Source organism: Oncorhynchus tshawytscha, linkage group LG30, assembly GCF_018296145.1.
Source record: "Oncorhynchus tshawytscha isolate Ot180627B linkage group LG30, Otsh_v2.0, whole genome shotgun sequence".
Classification (NCBI taxonomy): domain Eukaryota; kingdom Metazoa; phylum Chordata; class Actinopteri; order Salmoniformes; family Salmonidae; genus Oncorhynchus; species Oncorhynchus tshawytscha.
The window spans coordinates 41584445-41600459 of record NC_056458.1 but is presented as its reverse complement, the minus strand read 5'-3'; the positions used below and the strand labels follow the sequence as shown (position 1 = coordinate 41600459).

Genomic DNA, 16015 nt, shown 5'->3' with positions numbered 1-16015 from the left:
TATCACCTGCAGTAATAGGGCTGCATCCAAGGCACATCACATTATCCTCAGTGTTTGATGGTGAATATGTCTATGAACACTGGAAGGAGCAAGCTCTCTTTTCCATGTTGAACATTGAGCTGTACTGGGGTGTTCATGCTATCGCTAATATATAACCTCTAGCCAAAAACAAACAATAACAGTTAAGGATGACAAGCTAAATGCATGAATGTAAGAATAAGGTAGGACTATGTCTATATTACAACTACAGCCTGTTCAACGCTATATTTTTGCTCAGAATCCATATCGTTCACATTTTAAACCTTTTGTAGGAGGCTTGACCTCTTAATAACTTACAAACGATAGGGAGGGAATGCAATTCAGCTGTTTCTCTCTGATCTGAGCTATCATGATTCGACCTTACTAGGCGGAGACTTGGCGTGAAGAGGATATACGCATATCACGTTAATTGACCTTAAAGGGCGTGCACATCTTTAAGGTGGGTGAGGCTACTGGTTTGTATGACCAATTATACGCCACTATCTCACGAGGTGTGGGTAAGCTTCCAGTCATCCGTGGGAAGGTTTTAGAAGGGGGCGGAGCTCTACCCGGAAGTGTCTCGCGGCTGAGCACTCTGTCATTTGGCCACGGTCGGTTCTGAGGAGAGGGACAGCAACGGCAAAGAAACGCAGGAACAAGTCAGTTGGATAGAGAGAAGAAATAAAATAATACAGAAATCCTTTAAACAATGAAACCGACCGAATAAGCCACTACAGTCAACTAGTATTGAATTCGTTTTAAACATTTAATTCAATGACATTTTTTTAATTTTTATACAAGCAAGGTTAGCGGTTCGCGAGAGAGAGCTGTGTCATTGAGCAGGCAGGACACGTCAGGAGACGAGAGAAAAGCTGGTTAGCCATAACTAGCTACTATATGAGCGAAAGCCATAAAAGTACCCTATCGCTTGTCATAAACTTGATTTTCACAATTTTATCAGACACATCGAGATTGCCGATTGACTACAGGACGGATCGAGTCATCGCCTGGATCAAGGGTAACGTTAGCGACCAAAAGGTGAAAAATTTATTTTATTGTCGATGTGTGTGCAACGTCGCTTTAGCCAGATTATTCATACACTACTATAGCTAGCTAGCATCTGTGACTACCGACTTTGTCATATCTGTTTAAGATTTAGCCTAAAACAATCAAACTGTTGAGGGAAGTGCCTAATACAGATTAAGAGTAAATAAGCCATCATTTTCTGGAATTAAAGGGTCGAATCCAAGCAACGGGATAGGCTTTGACAGCTGTCAGGCAAGCAAGGTCGCTTGTCTGTCATGATTTCGTTCAAATGTATCTAGCTAATGTTAGCTGGCTAGCGTAATTTTCCAAATACTGTTGCATAAGACTATTGCAACTGGCAAGCTAACTTTAGTATGTTATCGACAAAATGCTAGCTAGTTAATTGGCCTTAGACATGTCACCACTGCAATCTCCTGTCGACTGTCCGTTAAACACTACATTGCCAAAATAGTGGATTCGACTATTTCAGCCACACCCCTTGCTGACAGGTACATAAAATCGAGCACCCATCCATGCAATCTCCATAGACAAATATTGACAGTATTGTGGCCAGTACTGAAGAGCTCAGTGACTTTAAACGTTGCATCGTCATAGGATGACACCTCACCTGCTAGAGTGGCACCGCTCAACTATAAGTGCTGTTATTGTGAAGTGGAAACGACCTAGGAGCAACAACGGCTGCGAAGTGGTAGGCCACACAAGCTCACATAACAGAACCGCCAAGTGCTGAAGCACGTAAAAGTAGTCTGTCCTCGGTTGCAACACTCACTACCGAGTTCAAAACGGCCTCTGGAAGCAACGACAACACAAGAACTGTTCGTTGGGAACTTCTTCATGAAATGGGCTTCCATGGCTGAGCGGCCGCACACAAGCCTAAGATCACCATGCGCGCAATGCCAAGCGTCGGCTGGAGTGGTGTAAAGCTTGCTGCCATTGGACCCTGGAGCAGTGGAAACACTTTCTCTGGAGTGATGAATCACGCTTCACCATCTGGAGGTCCGACAGACGAATCTGGGTTTGGCGGATGCCAGGAGAACACTACCAGTCCTAATGCATAGTGCCAAATGTAAAGTTTGGTGGAGGAGGAATAATGGTCTGGGACTGTTTTTCATGGTTCAGCCTAGGCACTTAGTTCCAGTGACGAGAAATCTTAACTCTACAGTATACAATGACATTCTAGATGATTCTGTCCTTCCAATTTTGTGGCAACAGTTTGGGGAAGGCCCTTTCCTGTTTCAGCATGACAATGCCCCCATGCACAAAGTGAGGTACACACAGAAATGGTTTGTCAAGACCGGTGTGGAAGAACTAATCGCCCAACATCAGTGGCTGAATGGAAGCAAGTCCCCACAGAAATGTTCCAACATCTAGTAGAAAGCCTTCCCAGAAGAGTGGAGGCTGTTATAGCAGCAAAGGGGCGACCAACTCCATATTAATGCCCAAGATTTTGTAATGGGATGTTTGACGAGCATGTAGTGTAGCTTATCAGAAAACGTTAGCTAACTAGATAGGTAGACTAGTGTAGCATATTCTGTGGCAACGTAAAGATGGTGCTAGCTAACCAACTAGCTAGCATTCAATAAACCATTTAGCTACAACGTACAAGGTGGAACTGATGTGGCATCTGTCACGGTAGCAAGGTTATTATATCGGCAGCTATTCTCGACAGATAGCTTTAACTCATTCCATGAATTTGTGTCCATTAATACCTTAACCATAAGGTGAGAGGAGTTCCTAATGTATCAGTGACCTTAATTCATTAATTAGCTAAGTACAAGGGAGGAGTGTGAACCCGAGGCACTCGGTCCTCTGTGGAATAAAAAAACATTGTTTTGTTTATTTAACCTTTTATTTAACTGAATGAGTTTGCCACATGTGGACTAGCAAGATGGTTACTAGCAGAAAAGGGTCTGACGTAGCTAGCTTTCAAAGTCCATTACACTGGTGACTGCCTGATTCTCAATTACAACCATTGAAATAATAACTGGTGTGTTTTTTGTGTTTGCCCCTCTCTTTAGGACGTAAAGATCACGGGATAGCACATATTGTGTGGGGGAAAACAAATGGGGGATTACGGGTTTGGAGTCTTAGTGCAAAACAACACTGGCAACAAGTCTGCATTCCCAGTTAGAATTCACCCACATCTGCAACCTCCACATCATCATCAGAATGCGTCTCCAAGCCCTGCTGCTTTCATAAACAATACCACATCTGGTAATGGCAGTAGCAGTGGGTCGCCTTGGCTTTTTTCAGCCACAGCTGCCCACAGCAGCATGCAAGATGAAATTCTTGGGTCTGAAAAACCCAAAGCCCAGCAACAGGAAATGCAAGAAACGCAAGAAAAGCAGCAACTGTCCCCTGGCCACCAGGAGTCTGTAATCATATCTGAGTTAGAGAAGGCGAGGTCCGAGGAGAACAAGGTGGAGGGCAGCCCCTCAGAGGGTAGCAATGGAAAGGAGAAGCTGCGCCTCGAGTCCCCAGTACTGACAGGCTTCGACTACCAAGAGACATCGGGTCTTGGGGCTCCGGCCCAGTCCAGTACCTCCTCGTCCCTGACCGGCTTCAACAACTGGTCAGCGGCTATTTCCCAGACACCCTCCACCATCATCAACGAGGATGTCAGCTTCTTCAACCCAGCTGCATCTGCTAACAATGGGGCCCTCCTGTTCCAGAATTTCTCCCACCACACCAGCCCAGGCTTTGGGGGAAACTTCTCCCCCCAGATTGGACCCATCTCCCAGCACCATCCCCCACATCCACACTTTCAGCACCCACACAACCAACACCAACAGCACCGCAGGTCCCCGGCCAGCCCCCACCCTCCTCCCTTCCCCCACAGGAATGCTGCGTTCAGCCAGTTGCCGCATTTGTCCAATAATCTGAATAAACCCCCGTCACCTTGGGGTAGCTACCAAAGCCCTTCTCCTTCTCCCTCTTCTACCTCCTGGAGTCCCGGCGGGGGCTATGGTGGCTGGGGAGGCTCCCAGGGGCGTGAGTACCGTCGGGGCCTCAACGGAGGCATGACCCCACTGAACTCAATCTCCCCACTGAAGAAAACATTCCCCAACAACCACGTGCCGTCGCAGAAGTACTCCCGCACCAGCCCTGGGTTCAACCCCAAATCCTGGATGGACGAGAGTGTGAGCAGGAGTGACAACATCTTTCCCTTCCAGGTCAGTCAATAATTCCCACTGGTTTTATACAGTGTCTTCTAACTGTGTACTGATATTAGAGCCATTCAGCGAGACGAAATATAATTGTGTGTACCCAAAGACCTTACTCTGCGTTACGTGATGAATTTGTCACGCTATTAGATGTTGGTCCTAATGCTTTAATTGCCAGAGGCCTCTTATGACTAGTGTAGCTGTACCACTGCAGTGATGTGTGCCACGTATATGACATACAGAAGCTATGACAGCATAGAAAATATCAGATCATTTTCTTCATCCAGAGAACACACTGTAGTGAAATAGATGGAACATCAATTACCTATCTTTCCATGAAAGTGATTTTTAGGATTACAGGGCTATTAATAACCCGAGACTACCGGTCTACACATCCTTTATAATGCCACCTCATTTATAATGAAATTTGATTGATAGCACACAATGAAGATGACTTGGATAACAGTATAATGTGTTGGAAAACTCTGATAGGCTTGATGGAAAGGGCATGGAGATTATTTTATTGATCAAGCACAGGGGTGACAGTGTCTGGAGGGGGGGGTAGAGGTGGGTGCAGGGGTTGGGCTAGTAGACATGCTGGAAGGCTTGATTTGAAGGCTCTGTGGCCCCCCAGAAGTGCTGATGCCATGATGCCACATCGACCATGTTAGATATAGCCTGACTGCTATGTTACTGTGCTCTTGTTGCTCAGGCTAGCTGGATTGTGGCACTCTGACCTCTAAATGCATTGGGGTTGGAGGGTGTGATTGGAGGTTAGCTGCCTGATGCAGGCTGTAATAACTGAAACACATTGTTTTTTAAATAATTAAGAAGCATTTTCTAGTCTACTTCAACGAGGGATGCTGAATATTCTCACATATCGGGTAAGGTTGGCCTGACAGGCAGCTCGAGATGTAGAAGAGTGTTCCATAGAGACTGTCGGAATGAAGTTGTCCTTAAATCCATTGGAAATGAATACTCTGCAACGGTCTCTATATCGAAGGTTTGAGTAGTGAAAGGCTACTGTCGTTTGACTGAACTGATTTATCTGCCGTGGATCAAAATCCAATAGTAGGTTAGGCGTAGCTGTCCGGAACTGCTGTGGAATTATTACACAGATATTACATTGTTATTGTATAATCATGCTTAGTCACGCTAGGATTAATCACATGGGTATTCTATTTTTGTTCTTTAAAAAAAAGATATGTTCTATGTAACCTAATGATTACTTTTATTATATTGGCTAATTACATTACTACAGTACCAGTCAAAGGATTGGACACACCTACTTATTTCTACTATTTTCTACATTGTAGAATAATAGTGAAGTCATCAGCATTATGAAATAACACATGGAATCATGTAGTAACCAAAAAAGTGTTAAATAAATCAAAATATATTTTATATTTGAGATTCTTCAAAGTAGCCACCCTTTGCCTTGATGACTGCCAAGACTGTGAAAAGCTTTCTCTCAACCAGATTCATGAGGTAGTCACCTGGAATGCATTTCAATTAACAGGTGTGCCTTGTTAAAAGTTAATTTGTGGAATTTATTTCCTTAATGCGTTTGAGACAATCAGTTGTGTTGTGACAAGGTAGGGGTGGTATAAAGACCAAGTCCATTTTATGGCAAGAACCGCACAAATAAGGAAAGAGAAATTACAGTCTATCATTACTTTAAGACATGAAGGTCAGTCAATATTGAACATTTCAAGAACTTTGAAAGTTTCTTCAAGTGCAGTCACAAAAACCATCAAGCGCTATGATGAAACTGGCTCTCATGAGGACCACAGGAAAGGAAGACCCAGAGTTCATTAGAGTTAACTGCACCTCAGATTGCAGCCCAAATAAATGCTTGACAGAGTTCAAGTAACCGACACATCTCAACATCAACTGTTCAGAAGAGACTGCGTGAATCAGGCCTTCATGGTCGGATTGCTACAAAGAAACCATTACTAAAGGACACCAATAAGAAAAAGAGACTTGCTTGGGCCAAGAAACACGAGAAATGGATATTAGACCGGTGGAAATCTGATGGTGTGGGGGTGCTTTGCTGGTGACACTCAGTGATTTGTTTAGAATTCAAGGCACATTTAACCAGCTTGACTACCACAGCATCCCATCTGGTTTCCGCTTAGTGGGACTATCATTTGTTTTTCAACAGGACAATGACCCAAAACACACCTCCAGGCTGTGTACGGAACCCAAACTGGCTGCGCGCGTGTGCTATCGTGCATACATGTATTTTGTTCCCCCACACCAAACGCGATCACGACACACAGGTTAAAATATCAAAACAAACTCTGAACCAATTACATTAATTTGGGGACAGGTCGAAAAGCATTAAACATGTATGTCAATTTAGCTAGTTAGCTTGCACATGCTAGCTAATTTGTCCTATTTAGCTAGCTTGCTGTTGCTAGCTAATTTGTCTTGGGATATAAACATTGAGTTGTTAGTTTACCTGAAATGCACAAGGTCCTCTACTCCGACAATTAATCCACACACAAAATGGTCAACCAAATCATTTCTAGTCATCTCTCCTCCTTCCAGGCCTTTTCATCTTTGAACTTGTATGGTGATTAGCATCTAAACTTTCATAGTTTTACGACTACCAGCAAAACGGTTCGTCTTTCAATCACCCACGTGGGTATAACCAATGAGGAGATGGCATGTGGGTACCTGCTTCTATAAGCCAATGAGGGGATGGGAGAGGCAGGACTTGCACCGTGATCTGCGTCAGAAATAGGAATGACTTCTATTTTAGCCCTTGGCAACGCAGTCGCGAGCAGTGTGGGTGCAATAATTGAATAACATGGATTTCTACATTTATTTTGCAATGCTCGCGCACGCAACGTGTCTGGTCGTCATGTAAGGGCTATGTGACCAAGGAGAGTGATGGAGTGCTGCATCAGATGACCTGACCACAACACAATTGAGATAGTTTGGGATGATTTGGACCGCAGAGTGAAGGAAAAGCAGCCAACAAGTGCTCAGCATATGTGGGAACTCCTTCAAGACTGTTGGACTGTTCCCCATGAAGCTGGTTGAGAGAATGCCAAGAGTGCAAAGCTGTCATCAAGGCAAAGGGTGGCTACTTTGAAGAATCTCAAATATAAAATGTATTTTGATTTGTTTAACACTTTTTGGTTACTACATGATTTGTGTTATTGTGTTATTTCATAGTTTTGATGTCTTCACTATTCTACAATGTAGAAAATAGTAAAAATAAAGAAAAATCCTTGAACGAGTAGGTGTGTCTAATCTTTTGACTGTTACCGTACATAATAAATAGGTTCCCTGTCTCTCTGTCCCTGAACAAGCAATGTTTTCAGCTTAACTTGGACAGTGATAGTGAACACCAGCCCATTGATTGCATGACTTTCTCTTGTGACTGCCAGGCATGTCCAAATGGTTCTACATAGTTTCCATCTGATCACGGAGAGTACAGGTGGGGGGGTTTGTGGTGTCCCTTTTGGAGTCATTTTTCTTCATATCCATTCCTAACCTTATACCTGTTTTGAAGGGTATAATGCTTTTAGGCCAGGGGTCGGCAACAGGAGACCCCCCCCACCCCACAAAAAATGTTTTAGAATTTTGTTTTTTGGTGAAAACAGACTTCAACATTTAACAGGAATTCAGCAAAAAATAAATTGACTGTAGGAAATCTGTTCCCAAGCATTCCCATGAATACATTTTTATTTATTTAGTCAAGGTATAGAAATTATTTTCGTCCCCCCCGACCGACCATCTGGTTTGACAAAACGTCCCGCAGCTGAATCTAGGTGCCTACCCCTGCTGTAGGCTATTTTGCCTCTTGTTATTTAGTAGCCTACATCCATCAAGCTTGCACAACATTTACATTGCTCAAGTAACATTGTGTAGAAATACCTTACTGTCTACAATACTTCGACTTCATACTGTAGCAGCACCTTTTCATAGAAATCTTGGTTATGTTAGTCAACAGTGGATGCCTGTTTAACTTATTTAAATGAGCTTTCACTGACTGTTTAGGTGTCTGCCTTGGGGAGTTAACACATTAAAGTGATGTGATACTGAGCTCTTAGTTTAATGGTGCTGGAAGTTTCCATAGACCTGCTGTGTCTCAGCCAAGAATATCACATGTTCGGTGTGAAAGTAGAGGCTGTCTGATGGGGGGACTAGAGCACGCGCTCCATGCAAGCCGACACAGGTGAGATGTTGATGATTAACCTGTGTCTCAGGGAGAAAATGAGAAGGGAGATGCTGCTCCCACTTGGGAGAACAAAAACGGGTTTATGAGTAAATGGCGCTAAAAACAAAAGTGTTGCATAGAAAACAGACGGAATTATGGAATCCAGACATTAAAATGGAATTCGACAATATTCAGAAATGTTCATCATAAGACTTGAACTAAATGCATCAGTGATTCTTTTTTCTCCCTGCAACTTTCTGAAACTAAACTTCTGTGTGTGTGTTTGCTTGTGTGCGCGCGCGTTGATATCTACACTTTGTGTGGCCGTTAGCGATGATGCTAATGATAACGTTTCCCAAAAAGGTTTTCAATTAAATGCTAATTACAAAGTTTTTTTTAGGCCTACCAGACAGAATATCATGACTGTTTGCATCAATCCAGTGGGCATTTGTTTTGCCAGCTCTGCAATTACATGAGCACTACAGAAACTTGGCTAACCAAACAATGGCATTAAAGGGTAACTACACCCCAAAATCTTTTTTTCTCCCTCCCCCCCCCAGACTTCAAGTGGTCTGATGCGGTTTAAGCTTTTTTGTGGACTCATCCAATGTTGTTTTTTTTCAGTTGTTTTCAGAGCGATACAATGAATAATTGGGAAAAACAAAATGGAGATAACACAATCAGCCAAAAAATAAAACATTTTCTAGGGCCATAAAGAAGGACTCTTTATTTAGATGTGATGTTCATCCTGTGATGGCCTTGGGCTCACTAGCCACTTTAACTATGCTGCTGCTGATCAGAGCAGGACTGTACTGGGAGACCTAATCTACTTTTTTTTTTTTAAATTGAGCCATTATTTAACTAGTCAAGTCAGTTAAGAACAAATTATTATTTACAATGATGGCCTACCGGGGTTAACTGCCTTGTTCAGGGGCAGATCGACAGATTTTTACCTTGTCAGCTCGGGGATTTTCGGTTACTGGGCCAACGCTCTAACCACTAGGCTACCTGCTGCCCCAAATGAACAAGGAGGCTGTTTGTTTTTCAGGCTAGGTCTCCTCTCTGTTTGTTTCTGTATTAGAGCAGCTTTTGTCACTGGTTGCAGGTGCCATTGGCAAACAGTCATATGTTTCCTACAGTAGGTCCAGTGTCATCTCTCAGGGATTAGTGACTATGCCTCCCAGAGAGGGATGTTCTGATAATATAAAACATGGACAGGCCCCTGGTCCCTACTATAGGCTTACTGCCTTTGGGTACGGTACTAGAGCTCTGTTCTTAAGCCAAGCTCTCTGCACTGAGGCAGGGCCGGTCTTTCACTTTCTAAACCCCGGGCATCCTCTTAGCTCTGTGTAAGCTGCTCTGCACACTTCCGTGACTGGGAGGGGACAGGGCCTACTGCTTGGTAATATGCCTGTGGATCTGGGGTTGGGCAGGCACCCAAAAGGCCACATTTAGCAATATAATGTATGTGGGAAATTGTTAGAGGTAGCCTACGGTTGTGATTTTTCTGGTTAACCTTTTTTAAACGAAGGACATATGTTTGCTTGCATTTATAACTGCTTCAAATCACAGTTGTTGTCATTAGGGCTGGGTGATATATCAAATGAATACAGTAGTATGTTTTAGCACAATATTCCCGTAGCCAAAACGGTTTCAATCCACTATTTGTATTTGAGGTATGTTCCAACTGAATCAGTCATATGGACACACAAAGACAGTGAGACATTATTTTACTGTAATAGAGGAGTAGTTAACCTTTCTAATGAGAACCTTTTTATGTATCAACTCAAATTTCTCACAGAGCAGTCACTACTAAAATGTGGAGTATCAATTAAAATTCATTCTGGAAAATTAATTCTCAGTTTTTCACTAGCAGCATTTGAGGTACCATGTACCACTAGCAGCATTTTAGCCAAAAACTGTTATACTAGCTGTCTAGTCTGTGTTTTAGAAATGTGCAATTAGCATCAAAGATGGGTGCGTTTGTAAATTCACTGGCCATCTACTCCAATTTCAGAGCACTCCCGTTTGTGTGCTAGAGTGCAGAATAACTGATGAACGCTCAACACCTGTTGAATATGGCTGGTGTCGGTAAGCGTCAGCAACATTTAAATTGTTGCCAGCAGCCCAGTTAGTCACGAATGCTCTGGCTAACATAAAACAGCCTAACCACCTCTGCTAGGGCGAGTAAAATCAAATCAAATGTATTTGTCACATACACATGGTTAGCAGATGTTAATGCGAGTGTAGCAAAATGCTTGTGTTTCTAGTTCCGACAATGCAGTAATAACCAACGAGTAATCTAACCTAACAATTCCAAAACTACTACCTTATACACACAAGTGTAAAGGGATAAAGAATATGTACATAAAGATATCTGAATGAGTGATGGTACAGAACGGCATAGGCAAGATGCAGTAGATGGTATCGAGTACACATATGAGATATACATATGAGATGAGTAATGTAGGGTATGTAAACATTATATTAATTAGCATTGTTTAAAGTGGCTAGTGATACATTTTACATCAATTTCCATCAATTCCCATTATTAAAGTGGCTGGAGTTGAGTCAGTGTGTTGGCAGCAGCCACTCAATGTTAGTGGTGGCTGTTTAACAGTCTGATGGCCTTGAGATAGAAGCTGTTTTTCAGTCTCTCGGTCCCAGCTTTGATGCACCTGTACTGACCTCGCCTTCTGGATGATAGCGAGATGAACAGGCAGTGGCTCGGGTGGTTGTTGTCCTTGATGATCTTTATGGCCTTCCTGTAACATCGGGTGGTGTAGGTGTTCTGAAGGGCAGGTAGTTTGCCCCCGGTGATGCGTTGTGCAGACCTCACTACCCTCTGGAGAGCCTTACGGTTGTGGGTGGAGCAGTTGCCGTACCAGGCGGTGATACAGCCCGACAGGATGCTCTCGATTGTGCATCTGTAGAAGTTTGAGTGTTTTTGGTGACAAGCCGAATTTCTTCAGCCTCCTGAGGTTGAAGAGGCGCTGCTGCGCCTTCTTCACCACGCTGTCTGTGTGGGTGGACCAATTCAGTTTGTCCGTGATGTGTACACCGCGGAACTTAAAACTTACTACCCTCTCCAGTACTGTCCCGTCGATGTGGATAGGGAGGTGCTCCCTCTGTTTCCCTCCCTGTAGGCCGTCTCGTCGTTGTTGGTAATCAAGCCTACCACTGTTGTGTCGTCCGCAAACTTGATGATTGAGTTGGAGGCGTGCATGGCCACGCAGTCATGGGTGAACAGGGAGTACAGGAGAGAGCTCAGAACGCACCCTTGTGGGGCCCCAGTGTTGAGGATCAGCGGGGTGGAGATGTTGTTACCTACCCTCACCACCTGGGGGTGGCCCGTCAGGATGTCCAGTTTCCATTGCACAGGGCCGGGTCAAGACCCAGGGTCTCGAGCTTGATGACGAGTTTGGAGGGTACTATGGTGTTAAATGCTGAGCTGTAGTCGAACAGCATTCTCACATAGGTATTCCTCTTGTCCAGATGGGTTAGGGCAGTGTGCAGTGTGGTTGAGATTGCATCGTCTGTGGACCTATTTGGGCGGTAAGCAAATTGGAGTGGGTCTAGGGTGTCAGGTAGGGTGGAGGTGATATGGTCCTTGACTAGTCTCTCAAAGCACTTCATGATGACGGAAGTGAGTGCTACCCGGTAGTGGTTTAGCTCAGTTACCTTAGCTTTCTTGGGAACAGGGACAATGGTGGCCCTCTTGAAGCATGTGGGAACAGCAGACTGGGATAATGATTGATTATGTCCGTAAACACACCAGCCAGCTGGTCTGCGCATGCTCTGAGGACGCGGCTGGGGATGCCGTCTGGGCCTGCAGCCTTGCGAGGGTTAACACGTTTAAATGTTTTCCTCACGCCGGCTGCAGTGAAGGAGAGTCCGCAGGTTTTGGTTGCGGGCCGTGTCAGTGGCACTGTATTGTCCTCAAAGCGGACAAAAAAGTTAATTATTCTGCCTGGGAGCAAGACATCCTGGTCAGTGACGGGGCTGGTTTTCTTTTTGTAATCCGTGATTGACTGTAGACCCTGCCGCATACCTCTTGTGTCTGAGCCGTTGAATTGTGACTCTACTTTGTCTCCATACTGACGCTCACCGAATCAGCGTATTCGTCAATGTTGTTGTTGGACGCAATGCGGAACATATCCCAGTCCACGTGATCGAAGCAGTCTTGAAGCGTGGAATCAGATTGGTCGGACCAGCGTTAAACAGACCTGAGCGCGGGAGTTTCTTGTTTTAGTTCCTGTCTGTAGGCAGGAAGCAACAAAATGGAGTCATGGTCAGCTTTTCCGAAAGGAGGGCGGGGGAGGTTAGAATAGTTAGAATAGCGATGATCCAAGGTTTTTCCAGCCCTGGTTGCGCAATCGATATGCTGATACAATTTAGGGAGTCTTGTTTTCAGATTAGCCTTGTTAAAATCCCCAGCTACAATGAATGCAGCCTCAGGATATGTGGTTTCCAGTTTGCAAAGAGTCAAATAAAGTTTGTTTAGGGCCATCGATGTGTCTGTTTGGGGGGAAATATATACGGCTGTGATTATAATCGAAGAGAATTCCCTTGGTAGATAATTGTTAAGGGAATGCGGACGACATTTAATTGTGAGGAATTCTAAGTCTGCATAGTTTCCTAGGAACGCGAAGCGAGGCGGCTATCTCTGTTGGCGCCGGAAATATAATGGTCAGAGGGAAATGTTCTAATTTCTGTTGAAGTAGATAGAAAGCTAGCCAACCTTAGCCAATTAGCTTGGGTGCTTGACTGCCATTGTGAGGTCAGAACGCTCGGATCAACCCTACTCCCAGGTCACAGCGTCCAGTGTGCGCTCAGAGCGAAGTGCTCTGAATTTACAAATGGACAATCGGACAACGCTCTGAATTTACGAACACACCCTAAATAAGGAATTGCGAACTCATTCTCATTCTGAGAAATAAGGTATGCCACTCGATTTCAACTGAACAAAGTGAACAGGCTAGCATACTGTTCAAACGTATGGAAATGGACAGAAGGGTAGGTTCATGACAACACTTCTACCTTGTTAGCTGGGAAATATGTCCAAGTTGGCTGAACTTGAATTATAAAGATTAGCTGGCTACTCACTAGCAAGTGGGCTTGTGCTTGTGAGATTGTTTTCTATGAACAAATCAAAATGTATTAGTCACATGCGCCGAATACAATAGGTGTAGGTGTAGGTGTAGGTTCAAACATAAAGATATAAAACTGTATTTTTTTTTGTGAAGAATCAACAACAAGTGGGACACAATCATGAAGTGGAACGACATTTATTGGATATTTCAAACTTTTTTAACAAATCAAAAACTGAAAAATTGGGCGTGCAAAATTATTCAGCCCCCTTAAGTTAATACTTTGTAGCGCCACCTTTTGCTGCGATTACAGCTGTAAGTCGCTTGGGGTATGTCTCTATCAGTTTTGCACATCGAGAGACTGAAATTTTTCCCATTCCTCCTTGCAAAACAGCTCGAGCTCAGTGAGGTTGGATGGAGAGCATTTGTGAACAGCAGTTTTCAGTTCTTTCCACAGATTCTCGATTGGATTCAGGTCTGGACTTTGACTTGGCCATTCTAACACCTGGATATGTTTATTTTTGAACCATTCCATTGTAGATTTTGCTTTATGTTTTGGATCATTGTCTTGTTGGAAGACAAATCTCTGTCCCAGTCTCAGGTCTTTTGCAGACTCCATCAGGTTTTCTTCCAGAATGGTCCTGTATTTGGCTCCATCCATCTTCCCATCAATTTTATCCATCTTCCCTGTCCCTGCTGAAGAAAAGCAGGCCCAAACCATGATGCTGCCACCACCATGTTTGACAGTGGGGATGGTGTGTTCAGGGTGATGTGCTGTGTTGCTTTTACGCCAAACATAACGTTTTGTATTGTTGCCAAAAAGTTCAATTTTGGTTTCATCTGACCAGAGCACCTTCTTCCACATGTTTGGTGTGTCTCCCAGGTGGCTTGTGGCAAACTTTAAACGACACTTTTTATGGATATCTTTAAGAAATGGCTTTCTTCTTGGCACTCTTCCATAAAGGCAAGATTTGTGCAATATACGACTGATTGTTGTCCTATGGACAGAGTCTCCCACCTCAGCTGTAGATCTCTGCAGTTCATCCAGAGTGATCATGGGCCTCTTGGCTGCATCTCTGATCAGTCTTCTCCTTGTATGAGCTGAAAGTTTAGAGGGACGGCCAGGTCTTGGTAGATTTGCAGTGGTCTGATACTCCTTCCATTTCAATATTATCGCTTGCACAGTGCTCCTTGGGATGTTTAAAGCTTGGGAAATCTTTTTTTTAATCAAAATCCGGCTTTAAACTTCTTCACAACAGTATCTCGGACCTGCCTGGTGTGTTCCTTGTTCTTCATGATGCTCTCTGCGCTTTTAACGGACCTCTGAGACTATCACAGTGCAGGTGCATTTATACGGAGACTTGATTACACACAGGTGGATTGTATTTATCATCATTAGTCATTTAGGTCAACATTGGATCATTCAGAGATCCTCACTGAACTTCTGGAGGGAGTTTGCTGCACTGAAAGTAAAGGGGCTGAATAATTTTGCATGCCCAATTTTTCAGTTTTTGATTTGTTAAAAAAGTTTGAAATATCCAATAAATGTCGTTCCACTTCATGATTGTGTCCCACTTGTTGTTGATTCTTCACAAAAAAATACAGTTTTATATCTTTATGTTTGAAGCCTGAAATGTGACAAAAGGTGGCAAAGTTCAAGGGGGCCGAATACTTTCGCAAGGCACTGTATGTAGGTAGAGTTATTAAAGTGACTGCATAGATGATAACAACAGAGTAGCAGCGGTGTAAAAGGGGGGGGGCAATGCAAATAGTCTGGGTAGCCATTTGATTAGGTGTTCAGGAGTCTTATGGCTTGGGGGTAGAAGCTGTTTAGAAGCCTCTTGGAACTAGACATGGCGCTCCGGTACCGCTTGCCGTTTGGTAGCAGAGAGAACAGTCTATGACTAGGGTGGTTGGAGTCTTTGACAATTTTCAGGGCCTTCCTCTGACACCGCCTGGTATAGAAGTCCTGGATGGCAGGAAGCTTGGCCCCAGTGATGTACTGGGCCATTCGTTCTACCCTCTGCAGTGCCTTGTGGTCGGAGGCCGAGCAGTTGCCATACCAGGCAGTGACGCAAACCAGTAAGGATGCTCTCGATGGTGCGGTTTGGGGCATGTAAAATGTCTGCCTTCTGTTCTGGTACCGCTTTGGGATTTTGGCAATAAGGCCCTTTATCTATTTCCCCAGAGTCTGATGAACTAGTGGAAACCACTTATCTCTGTGTCCAGTATGGAGGAAGTTGGAGGTAGTTTTGCGAGCCAATGCTAACTAGCATAAGCACAATGACTGAAGTCTATGGGTATCTGCTAGCATGCTTTTTGCTTGCGAAACTACATCTAACTTCCTTCATAGTGGACACAGAGTCAAAAATGGTATCCACTTGTTCATCGGACTCTGGGGAAGTAGATAAAGGGTCTCATTGCCAAAATCCCAACGTATTCCTTTAAGACCATGAAAGTAGCCTATGACGTCTGTTAGTTCATGATACGGCAGGATGTCTTATGTAAACAGAAAATATCAA

At 43.9% G+C, this 16015-nt stretch overlaps 1 protein-coding gene across 2 annotated transcripts in view; it reads left to right on the top strand.

Annotated features, from left to right (window-relative positions):
- Positions 1 to 611: 611 nt before the first annotated feature.
- The window catches only part of LOC112236487 (cytoplasmic polyadenylation element-binding protein 4-like), a 41638-nt gene continuing 26234 nt past the window's right edge, over positions 612 to 16015 (top strand). For both annotated transcript variants that reach the window (XM_042309130.1, XM_042309129.1), the window contains exons 1-2: positions 612 to 1056; positions 3084 to 4238. In XM_042309130.1, coding sequence (XP_042165064.1) covers positions 3129 to 4238 — 1110 coding nt within the window. In that variant the 5' untranslated portion in view covers positions 612 to 1056; positions 3084 to 3128. The remainder of the gene's footprint in view (positions 1057 to 3083; positions 4239 to 16015) is intronic.